This window comes from Barbatula barbatula, assembly GCF_947034865.1.
Source record: "Barbatula barbatula genome assembly, chromosome: 12".
Lineage (NCBI taxonomy): Eukaryota > Metazoa > Chordata > Actinopteri > Cypriniformes > Nemacheilidae > Barbatula > Barbatula barbatula.
Genome location: NC_136775.1, coordinates 6,233,770 through 6,246,629, shown reverse-complemented (window position 1 = coordinate 6,246,629; position 12,860 = coordinate 6,233,770). Strand labels below are relative to the sequence as shown.

General features: G+C 39.4%; 1 protein-coding gene across 1 annotated transcript in view; it reads right to left on the bottom strand.

The window, feature by feature from the left end:
* The window catches only part of adgrb1a (adhesion G protein-coupled receptor B1a), a gene marked incomplete at its 5' end in the record, with an annotated part of 54,177 nt that overhangs the window by 27,086 nt on the left and 14,231 nt on the right, over positions 1 to 12,860 (bottom strand). The window contains 12 exons of the mRNA XM_079469420.1: positions 2,315 to 2,358; positions 2,524 to 2,626; positions 3,200 to 3,275; positions 6,140 to 6,283; positions 7,533 to 7,641; positions 8,201 to 8,269; positions 8,361 to 8,555; positions 8,651 to 8,757; positions 8,937 to 9,038; positions 9,268 to 9,597; positions 10,646 to 10,825; positions 11,346 to 11,513. Of these exons, the coding sequence (XP_079325546.1) occupies positions 2,315 to 2,358; positions 2,524 to 2,626; positions 3,200 to 3,275; positions 6,140 to 6,283; positions 7,533 to 7,641; positions 8,201 to 8,269; positions 8,361 to 8,555; positions 8,651 to 8,757; positions 8,937 to 9,038; positions 9,268 to 9,597; positions 10,646 to 10,825; positions 11,346 to 11,513 (1,627 nt within the window). The remainder of the gene's footprint in view (positions 1 to 2,314; positions 2,359 to 2,523; positions 2,627 to 3,199; positions 3,276 to 6,139; positions 6,284 to 7,532; positions 7,642 to 8,200; positions 8,270 to 8,360; positions 8,556 to 8,650; positions 8,758 to 8,936; positions 9,039 to 9,267; positions 9,598 to 10,645; positions 10,826 to 11,345; positions 11,514 to 12,860) is intronic.

Sequence of the window (12,860 nt, the reverse complement as noted above, 5' to 3'; positions counted from 1 at the left end):
AAAAGTGCTTATGCTCAAACAATGTCTGTAGCCACACCAAAGTGAATCTCATAATCTTAACGTGGAACCCTCTTGACAGCACGATTCGGCTGTGCCTGATCTGACGCTCCAATAATTGCAACAAAGACCTCATAATGACATCAATGAAAGTCATATCCAAAGGCGACATACCCACTCCACGCACAACTGATCCTTACAGCAACTCATCAATCATCTAGTGTCCTCTTCAAGCAACCACAAAATAAATATGGAGTCAAAACACACACATAGTCCTATTCCACACAAGAGCTTCAAGCACCAGTCGAAAGTCACTGTGCAGTATAGTTCTGCAGTGCATCAGCCTACGTTACCCACAATGCACCTCGGATGGTGCTGAAGGCCATACAGTACAGAACTGTGTTGCAGCCCCAGGGGAGGACTCGGTGTCAACGTTAGCACATAAACCTGAAACCCAATATATTATCAACGTCCGCACAGACGCTACACGTGATGCGATTAAGACCTTGTGTCGACTACACAAATACAAAGACAGCACAGCGCAGCGCAGCTGTGTAATTGGATTGCTGGGGTTGGAGTCCAGCTCTGTGTGTGAACGTTTGCCGAGAACATGCCAAGTCCAGATGCGTGAGGAAAAATGCCTGCAAGAAAGAAAATATACCCACAGTCACTTTTGAACTAAATCAAATGCACGCTAGATGCCTTAAAGCACAGGGATGAATGAAAGGGAACGTCTACCAAGTGGTGAAAAAATGTCTGGCAATGTACTGGCTTGTTTGGTTGGCTTGAGACTGAGGTGCGAGTCAACAGAAACCTACACGCCTTAAAGCTGTTAAAAAAAGACTCAATGACAAGCCTCCTCACATTCCAATTTCTCTCCCAAATATGAATCATTAATCATAGCAGCTGTCCGAGATGGATTTTAATTTTGCGTCAAACATGCGCCAACCCCCCGTTTCCCCTCTCGCTCAATGCAGCCAGATTACATTTCGCTGTCTTCTCGGTGGCACTCTCTTTCTACCCTCTTTCTCTCGTTCACTTCTTTTATCTGACACTCTGTCATCGCCCTCCTTGTCGCTCCCTATTTCTCATCTCTCTGTGTTGTTTCTTTACACGCCACAATGGAAACGCTTTTTGTGCTATGGGTGTAATTTATGCATCAAATCATATGAAGTGTTAAGGACAGGTGTGCTATTAATTTTCTGGAGATCAAAACTAAGATTTTCGCTTTGCGTGTGATACATTGGGGCGTATCTAGAGGTTGTGGGTTCACCATATTAACAAAAGAGGCAAACTTATTTTATGTTTTCCAAAATACACTACTTAACACACTTCTGCAAAGCATATAACAACTGCCTAGAAACCACTCACACTTACTATAGCAACTTCATATGTGGCAAACCTCTGGCAACCAAACACTCCTTAAATCACATTATCTTCTAAAAAATGCTAAAATCTAGTTATTTATTAGTTTTTTATTTGCATTGTTCTTTTTCCCCTCCAGGAAAGAGACTGAAAACTTTTTCTGTCTCACATCTGTAATATATCTATATGTATGCCTCCAAATGCAAATGTCCCACCCACACCCCATTAAGTGCTATGGGCACCGCATCGTTTTTCTCAGTTTTAAAAGAAAAAGAGCACTAGGAGATGAATATGTGTGGGGAGGTAAAAGTCAAAGCATGACCAGAAGGCCCATGGTTCTTTGTCAAGGCAAAACATAATCCTTTGCCGTTTTCCATAATTGCTGTCAATGCGCGTACACTACAGACGGAACGCACCGTGCATGAATCATCCGCTTCAAAATGACCTCCGTGTGGGGTCAACTCAAAATCCAGACAGCTATCTGCAATGTGCAGATTTCTCTGATATGCACTGTCAATTTTTATAGTGTTTCAAAGTAAGAAAATTACTAGATATGAAAACACAAATTAAAACTAAAACAAAATCACTCGTTGAATAAAATACATGCTAAAAAATTGCTTTTGCAGTCCTCAAGCCCTCACTACAGAATAAAGTGCTTGTGCAAAAATACATCTCATCTTACAGATGGTGATACGTATGGTGTGTAATGCCACATCGATTAAAATGAAAAACAATTGGCTAGTATATAAATATGACCAAAACTAAACAAACACTCAGTGTATATTCCATCAATGTTAAAACGTGTGTGCCTGCAATCCTTTATCATCATATCATGCATACGCCTCCTTAAGCTGCCGAAAGTACACCCTACTGTGTCACGGTGTGAGTGAAGATTCATCCAAAAATCTCAGCAGACAGCAAAACAGCTTTAAATCAATAAACGGCTGCTCACCTGTCATTCTCGTCCCAGGAAATGCAGGTCTGGTTTGTGGTTCCCTGTGGAGAGAAAAAGCGAGGGATGTACCGACTTTTTATACGTGAAAACATCAGATGGTGTTGTCTATGCAAATTCGTTTTTAAGTGAAAAGGTTTTGTAGTCACAGTCTGAATAATATTGGAATGAGACCCTGTTCGGACCGGTTTAAAGGTCGGCTGACTTACGTTATAAAGATGCGAGAACTCGATCTCAAGTGGAGTTGTGAGAGAGATGGGGGTGGGTCTGATTGTCAAAGAGATCACCTTGGAGTTCAGCACTGTACTATTTCTGTGGAAATCACAAAGCGTGAGAAACAACATGAGGGGAACAGGAGAGGAGTTCACAAACTTGAGTTTAAAGGAGTAGTTCACCTTCGAAATGACAATTCTGTCATCATTTCTCTTGTCATTTCAAACCTGTATGAGATTCTTTCTTCTGCAGAACACAAATGAAAATATTTTGCTAACAGAACAGCAGAGCCCCCCACTCACTTCTATCGTAACCAATATGAATAGCGGGCTGTTAACCACATTCTACAAAATATCTTTTGTGTTGTGCGGAAGGAGAAAAATCATTCAGTTTTGAAATGACAAGAGGGCGTGTAAATGATGACAGAATTTAGATTTTAACGGTGAACTACTCCTTTAAGAGAAGCTGACACTTTCCTGTGACACAACATATACTGTATCGACACAAAACCACTATCACTTTAATATATTTCATTGTTTAGCCGTAATGACATGGAACCTAGGAACATGGAGGTTTTTATACACTGTACTGTATATTATATTTGTATATAAAACAATATATAACACAAAAGCAAGGCAATGCTTCATCAATTTAATGAAAATAAAGTCTCACCTCTTTAGAGAGAGAATACTGCCCAAGTTTCTGTAGAGTACAATACCAGTCACAAATGCTGAAGCTTCATCTTCATCTATAACATAAACAAACACATCATAGACACAGACATTACACTTGACAGTATCTGTGTAGAGAGAGACATAAACAAATGAAGGATGATGTTTAGAGTTGGTTTAGACTTGTCATTGCGTTTTAACATAATAATGTTATCAAACTCTCTTTAAGACCTGTAATGTAAAAAGGAAATTCTGAAAGTTTCTCTCCCTCTAGTTCCTTACTAAAGTAGGTCTACATCGCTAGAGACCTGTAAACATTTGCTTACACACCTTAACCACACTACGACTGCACAATATTGAAGAGAAATGTGATTTGCAGTAAGCTGATCGATATTGTGATGTGTGATAGAATAAATCTGTAAGTTATTCAAATATATAAAAAATATATAATATATTGTTAATCAAACATCTATTGTTATATTACAATAGATTTAAACACTAACAAATTATAACCAACATAAAATGCCACATTATTTGTAGAAATCACTCTCTCGGTCTTGCCAGTCTGTATTGGCTTTATTTTAAACAAAAAACAAGTATTGCAAACCATTGTCATATGCATACTGCAGTACTAACATTTGCTAAATTTCAGTATATCTTGCATCCCTACCCCCACACACAAATACGCACAAAAGCTAAATTTGAGCATTTTTGCATTTTGAAGTTAACACGACTTTTTCATTATTATCGTCACACATTTCAGCATAAATTCAACATTCTTCAAAGCTTCTAAGTAATTAAAATTTTTAAAATAATTTAAGCATGTCTTTTTCCATTTTTATTTTAAAGTCATCAGCTTTCAAAAACTCGGATGACACATTTTGTCTTGTATGTTCTACATACATGTTCTTCAATGGAAATAAGGAAATCAATTCGACTTGCATCAAATATTTCTTATTAATTCAATACTTTTTCATTTTAAAAACGTCCTGAAAAAGTATTTTTGAGCTTAAATCCGATTTTAAATTCCGAATGTGGTCTCAGACTGTAATACCTCCCTGTATACACACTCAAGCACTTGGTTGATAAAAGCTGGCCTTATCATTCACAGGCAGGTACGCGTTGAATGGTGGAACGTTGGCATTGCCTGTTGGTTCAAAATGACAGTGTTGTATTTCTTGTGCTAATGAAGAGACCAGAGCGGCTGAAAAGGCGTGTGTGAGATGAAAGGGCAACGGTTCAGCCTCCGTCACACTCGCGTTACATCACTGTCAAAAAACAGCAACATCCTAAAACAATGCATTCACACACATGCCTACACACACACATAAGGTCCATATGCTTTTCAAGCTACACTGCTCCATCTCATGCCCAAACATGTGGACTCGAGCCTGGCAGACTGGCATAAGATATAGGGGAGAGACACAGAGAGAATAAGAGACAGACAGTGAAAGAGAGAGAGAGTTTGTAGGGTTCTTCCAGGCGGCGGGTAGAGGCCACATCTCCAGGGCTGCAGCTGAGCTCTCATGGGCAAGAACGTGGAGGGGGAAGCGGGGTGGGTGTGTGACAGTTTTGGACTCCCTCAGGGTAATTGTGTTTTTGCTTGCGCACCCCCTTTCCCCCAGCCTGTCTGCCAATATGCCACTGCCACAATAATGGGGACAGATGACACCTGAGGGGCCATTTACCTACAGCACATGGTTCTGCAGGAATGTGTTCTTTATAACAGACATGAAGACGTTTTCCTAGAAGGCGATTCGGACGGGACTTGTTTTCCCCAAGGAGGTTGGGTGGATTTGTGTGATGCAGGATGGGGATTTTCATCCAACAAGTGCATTTTCTCACACAACCTTGGTAAAAATAATCTATCGTATTAGGCAAAGTGCCTGAAGCCTGTGTTCTGGCTATTTTGGGCATTCAAATCTAATCTCATCTGAATAGGAAAGTCTGAGATTTATTTATGTTGACCTTTGTTTCATATTATAACTAAAATGATTTTTTTTTGTTGCAATGACTGGTGCACCTTCATTACTGATTTACAATTCCATTGCATCTGATTTAATAAGAAAATTAAATGAATAAAGAGGAACGTTTAATCAATGATAGTTTTATCTAACATTAATATAACATAACACATAACATATACAGTATTTGTCTTATTTCAATGGGTTTGCTTGATGCACACATCCAGAGCAGACCTTCTGTTTGCATTTAAAGGGATAGTTAACCCACAAATAAAACTGTTCTTTAAATCTATTCACCTTTATTTAATTTCAATCCTGTATATGACTCTTTCTTCTGTGGAACACAAACGAAGACATTTGGGGAAATTTTCAATGGTTTTGTGTCCATACAATAGAAGTCATCGCGGACCGATGTTGTTTGGTTACATTCTTCCAAAAGTATCTTTTGTGTTTTTGAAAACAAGAAAGTCACTTGAACTGAAGTCAACACTTTAGACTTCACAGTTACATTACTGTCTGGTAAATGCTAGGCGATATTAAAGAAGTGATGGTGAGGATGAGATGGTTTTATCCACTCTGTGGTGTGTGCTCAGTCTCATGATGTCAAATCCCTCCCCACCTTGTATCCACCAGAGGTAATTTGGTTTATCCCAATCCATTTTCAATATAAATGTTCTCAACATATCTATAACATGAAGACCTGTCAATCAGCTGCTGGTGGCATGGCAACAGATCCCCCAATGGGAAGGGGAATTAAACCTAATTGCACTTGATTGGCTCCTGCCGACTCCTGATTAAACAGCAACTTCCCTATTAGCATAGTCACAAGGGACTGGAGCTTCTTTAATGACCTGTAACATCAGACCTTGTAAAGCTTAACAATCTTCAGTAATCTTCTCTCTTTGTGTGCCTGAACCGCCACGCCACAGTTGTGACAGGCATTAGAAGACATGTACATGCGATTGTGTGTTTCTCACCTGGCTTTCCAGTGACCAGGATGTTTTTGGGCACTCTAACTTTGTCCTCTGAGTTGCGAGCCCAGTCCACCATCCCCCTCCATCCTTTCATGGGGAAAGTGATATCCGTATTTCCTGCGACAGGCCTCTTGTGAATACTCAGCACTGGAGGGGAAAACCAGAAGGAACGGTAGGAACTATGGCAACACCAATATCTTGACTCACTGCTCATATCTCACATGGAGAATATGTCATGTTGTCAGAAGATTCGGAGAAACAAAATCTCTCAGTTAACCTGCTTTCAATCTTTTATAGTCTGACTTGTGCTGCTTGCCATGGACTCATTTTATCATTACTTTCACCTGAATCGCCTTGTAAAAAGATGTTAACTGCAGTTCTTTCGTTCCTTGCTAATTTAAGGTAGGCCTACTGTGTTCAGATTTTAATACTTTGTCTTCTATTATTTTACCCCTTCAAATGTAATGTCTAAGTTAAATAACCAAGAAACTAAATAAACTAATAAAATAATAAGCTACGTAACTAACCAACTAAGCAACTGATTAACCAGACATCAAGGCTGTTCAAATAGTAATCGCTATTACTGTATACTGTGCATTTATATTTGTATATAACTTAAATTGATAAACAAAGCTATTCATTTTAATATTTTCTTTCTTAAAGAAACACTTGTTTGTGTGTTTTTTAGAATAAAAAAAATATTCACAGTGCACAGACACTATTATAAACACAATCTTTTATTATGGATGCGTTTAATTGCGATTTAATCGGTGAACAGCCCTACTAGTCATCTAACTAACCAAGCAACAAACGATACGTTTACGATACGTTCTGTCTGTTGTTCTGCATGTTTGTGTGTCCAGTGCAGGTCTTTTCCTGTGAAACAGATGTTGGCGCTATGGGAGAATGTAAGCTCATGAACGGCTAGGTAATTCCGAGGTAAACAGAGCATGCTGTTGCCCCCTCACCCTCTATTTAAACTCTGCCAGCTGCGGCCCACAGCGTACGGCCATGACATCTCATCTTCCCGCTGTTTTTACAAACCTGTGTGCTGAGTAAAACACAGCCTTCATTGTGCTAGTTGTGGGCGGTTCAGGGTGGGATTCCAAAGCTTTCGGAATGCCCGGAGCAACACACATTCGGAAGCTTGTGTGAACAGCATTCTCATTCACGGCTCAGGGCTTTCAATGGCATATTGTGTATTAACACCTTCTAACCCCGTGTGAAAGTGGGAGTCAGTAAGTAGTGTTTGGAGGAATTGAGTGCCTTTATCAATTGTTGTTAATTACTGTTCATTGTAAAAAGCTTTTTGCGAATCTCTAGTTCCCTAAAGTTGTAATACCTTTTAATTGTATAGCACTTTTCACAGTATGCATTGCTACAAATCTTTACTGACCTAAATTGTCTGTGACCTCATAGGTATCCTGGAAGTCCTTCATGCGGAGACTGATGACCTCCACAAAGTCCTCCACCAGTCGAAACAACTCCTTCACATTAGGACCCAGCTGCTCAAAACAAACCCCACAACGCTTAATATCACAGACCCAGATTCACATATACTATGTCAATCTGTGAATATATTTGTAGTAAATGTAGTAAATAAATAACATTCGTCTAAAAATACGATGCTCTTGCAGTTCTGCCATAGCTTAATAACATCTTTCTTTCAGAAGGCAAACTGAAGCTTGCATTTAGGCATAAATTCAAAGCTAACTAATGATCTAACTAAACAGCAGGAGACACAGAGCTGAGAAAGATGTGCAGCGATGAGAAGAGAATTAGCCAATTAATCACCTTAAAAACCAGCTGAAACGAGCATAATTACTAAGTGAGAGAGAGAAAGAGAGAGAGAGAGAGAGGAAGACGAAGACGGAGACGATGTGAACATTACAAAGACAAAGAATGAGTGAGTGAGTGAGCGAGTGAGTAATTGTATAAATGAATGATGGAGTGAGGGAATAAATGAGTAAACAAATGGGGGAGAGAAAAAATGAGCGAGTGAATAAGTAAATAAATGCGGGAGAAAATAAATATATCCCTGCGCAAATGAATGAATGAACTCACCAGCTGAGCCTCTTCCCATCTGTCCCTGTTTTCCTCCATCAATAAGTTGCTAACTGATTGCACAAAATTCTGTGACACAGAAGCACATGACATGACATGAAAAATGTAGACACAAGGCGCTTCTACTTTTATCAAACCAAGCATACAATTCGTTACTGACCCTCATATCTGCATTACTGGGGCTGTAGTAAGACCTCCTAAATATTTCTGTCATGTTTTTTAATACATCTATGATAGCCAGAAGGTCTCCACTGTAGCTTGTTCCATCACTGGATGTCACCCTAAGCTTGGTCATCACTTCAGAGACCCCGTCTCCCACAAGCCCCCTCTGAGCCTTGGACAGGTGTTCTCGTGTCTGGAATAGAGAAAGAGAACGCCCTTGGGCATCCTGGGTTTGGCCTGCATAATAATTTTCTTTAGGGCTCAGTTTGAAGATCTGTTTGTGCTTACCAGTGTTTGGATACTGCGATAATCATTGGATACACACTTCATGTAAGTCGGGTTCTCCCAGTATGCAATGCCCTCATCATCCAATGAACATCGCCGAAGAATTAATCCTGCAACATAGATATGAGTCATTATGACTATACTGTATATTTAACATTAACTGCAACGTTTGTTTTTAAAGGTTGTGCTTGTTTCCTTCTTTAAACTAAGCCTTTGTAGCTGTGAGGGCAGCTTTTTGTCATTCTAAAGTTATTCCGGCTTGTGTGCGCTTGCATGAGTCATGTCTTACCCACAGCATTTGGAGGGCAGCGGACAGCCGCTGTGTCCCCTGCAGGAGTTCTCTTCCACACTACGTTGGAGAAATTCTCCTCGTCACAGATTTCATGCGGCTCTGCCGAAACCACAGATGTCAGAGAGATGCAGGACAGTACATACCCCCAAAATCAAATATACAGATACGACATACAAGGTGCAACTACACAACATTTAACATCACGCTAAAACAAAATAGAGCCTCAATACTCAAATGTCTGTCGAGTAAAGAAACTGTACTTTAGATGATAATAGTAATTTAATTTGTACTTCAGGAAGCTTTGCCTGAGGAGCTTTGATGATCTCACCTGGACATTTCTTCTCATTGCAACGTCTAACTTCCTCTCTGTCCCCTGGACATTGCTCTCCGTGAAAGAAGGGCCCATAGCAAACCCTTTGTCTCTGTTGGCTTCCTCCACCACATGTTGTGCTACAACCAGCCCAGGTGCTCCAGGGCTGCCACTGGCCATCCACAGGACACTCTTTTAGGAAGCATTCCCTCTGTTGCTTCAACTCGCCCTGACACTCCATGCCCCCGTACGAGGGCCCGTTACATTCTCGTGTGCGCTGCATGGTCCCGTTAGAACAGGTCGAGGAACAAGAACTCCAGCTTGACCATTCGTTCCACTCACCGTCCACTACAGAAGAAAATATTACTTTTTAAAATGTGAAATTAATACCTTTGACATAGCTCTCCTTCAAAATTAAGAACAATAAATCTGCCTACATTCACTGCCGGGCCACATCTATATTTGATCATTTTAGTAATCAAATGTCTATTTTAGAATCAATATAATCTTTTTGAACGCACAAATTACCAAATTTGTTATGTTTGTTTGGTGGTTTTGCAAGTACAAATGAGATGAAAATGAGAATAATTTTTCATCTTTAACAACCAATGTTTTATAGTAAAATTTATTTTCTTTCTTTTATTACGTAAAAAGAGATATTGGAAATACACAGTTTTATAGAAGTTTAAAGAGTTTTATTCCAAAAAGAGATAAGTCGGTTTTTAAAATGTTTAAAACATTTTTTTTTCAAAAACATCTATTTTATTATTTTAGCATGTTTTAATTGTGTTAGTTAGCTGTAGCTTTTGAGTTATTATGGCTTAAATCAAAACAAACCTTTTGTTGCTATTAATTGAAATGCGATAAAACATTATTATCTCTTTTTGGAAATGAAATCTTCGTTTTGTATTGTTTTTGTATAAGTTTACACTGACCATTTCTTGAAAAGAAAACGTTGAGAAACGCATAGTTTTCAGACAGTGTCAATATGTTGTATTAGTTTTGTAATAGTTTACACTGGCCAAAAAATATTCAGATACGAAGTCGCAGGTTGACTGCTTTGTTAAACCACCAATCACACGTGTTAGAAAGACAGACAATGAGCAAAAGAGACAGCATGAAAAGAAGCCATTGTTAAAAGATACATTGCATAAGTGAGAATAAAAAAGGGAGAGAAGCAGGGATGGGAGATTGGGAGCTTCGGGTTGCCAAACTGTAGTCCAATCTGCAGTGATTTAAAGCCTCACTTAATCACCATCCTTCACCGTGAACCTCACAATGGCTCCTTTCAATCTCGTTCCCCCACACTGCCTCACATTAGGCTTTAATTGTGCCGCTAGATGGAAGTCATTACATCCGTATGAGAAAGTCGGTATTTAAAAGACCCAACGATCACCTGGGCACACGGCAATATTGCAGATCTTCGTCTGTTTTCCCGGACCATCGCAGGGGTTTCCTCCGAACTGGGGTGGCTTGCAGGAGCGTGTGCGGTCCCTGTATCCGCGACCGCACGTCGAGGAACACAAGCTCCATGGAGACCACTCGTCCCAGGCCCCATGCACTGTAATCAGAGCGGCTAGGGTATGATTTATAGAGAGAAAGACACATTTCTACAAACACACCTGTATATAGAGTATATATTACTAAATCAAAAATTTAACCTAATTCCAAATCTTCTGTATGGACAAAAAGACTCAATTCTTTTATATTCATGTTTTGCATCTTAAATAGCAAATCATTATTTTGCCTGCATAAAATAATTTGCATTGAATACAACATTGTGCTTCTAATGGCATTGTGCCAGACAGGTGTTCTAAAAAGGATGTTCATCATTCCCCCTGAGATGCTGAAATAAAGAGAAAAAAGCCACCAGCTACATGCAATAAGAACCACAGGGACATTCTAAAACGTTGTGCTTAAAATCCACTAAGATCTTACATGGCTCCTCGTCATCTACGATTCTGAGGGGAACACTCGTATAATGAGACCCTGTAAAAGTGAACATCGGCAAGTGGGCAAAGCTATTGGGGGTGGGACGGGAGGTGGATAAGGAAGCTGGTGGGGGTGAGGAGAGGCCTGAAGTGGGCTGTGCTTACCTGGACACACAGCAGTGTTATTGCAGGGTCTCTGTTCGCGTAGCGGCCCGCTGCACTGCGTGCTGTACGACATGGAGACGCAGAAGCGCGTTCTGCTCTGCCAGCCTTCGCCACACGTGGCCGAACACACGCTCCACGCAGACCACTCCTCACCCGACGGAGGATCCACTGAGGGGGAGGAGCGAAGGATGGGGGTGGGGTCAGGGATGGGGTAGGGTGTGGAGGAAAGGGTAGGAAATAGGGCCAAAACGAATTTACATGCAGGATTAGCCATTTCGTCGGACGGGAGATTTACAAATGTGGCTGATTCCATATCCAGAGTATTTAGGTTATGTTAATCAGTCATATATATTTTTCTACTTCATCACTTAGATCTGTCAGCCAGGCTAATAGAGACGTTAAACTGGAGAAGGCAGGGAATCATGAAATAATCTCTAAGGAAAAAGAACATTTTAAAGGTCCAATAGGGAGAACTTGGCTTTCACGACAGTCCAATAGGTTATATTATTTACATAGATGAAGTAACAGTGGGATAAAGAATGTTTCAAGTAATTCTATTAAATAGTAAACGATAAGGAAACACTTTACAATACGGTAGAAACTTTTAAAATTTGTGAATGCATAAACTTACATGAACTAACAATGACCAATGTCATTTGCCAGCTTTTATTAATCTTAGTTAATCTCAATACAATTGTTAACGTTAGTTCAGGTAATGTTAACATTGTACTATGTTTGATTTAAAAAATGTATTAGTAAATGCTGAAATTAACAGTATGTGGGATAAATAAATGAGGTAGAAGTATTGTTCATGTTAGCTAATGCATTAACTAATGTTAACGAATACAACCTTATTGTAAAGCGTTTTCAATAATTACGTTTTAAAGAGAAAACAGAATTCAAAGTTTTTCTATGTTAAATTAAAAAAAAAAGTGGTACTTTATGCATACAATTATGCAAGATGTGCATACAGTACGCATATTACAGCCATCACATATACAGTACACTATAATCTGAACTCCTTTTTCCCTTTTAAATAATAAACAAAACCACTTTACAGAGAAAATCTAATTCCCGCACGTACACATAAAAACCTCATTGTATAGATTCACAGTGATTTCAATATTACATAAACAATAAATATATTACTTTTCAAGAAACAGACTCACCTTGGTACCACAAAATATAAAGAGAGATTCATGCAGTATTCACAAAATACAGATTAAATATTAACACTAGGAATTACAACATCCTAGAAGTCCAAAGCATCCATTTAAATCATGCAAACCCAAACATGACCACCGCCAAACAAGGTATGTCTTGTTTTTGTTTGTTTAACAGTTCAATTAAAGGATCAAGAGCCTTTTAAAAACTCTTTTAGCGTTCAAGCAATGTCGTCCATGATTCATGGACATCCCCACACCATGAACCATGCCAAAACACATAATACACACAAAACATAAATCACACAGACAAACACAAGGCCATAGCCACATACTGTACGCATCCAGTCCC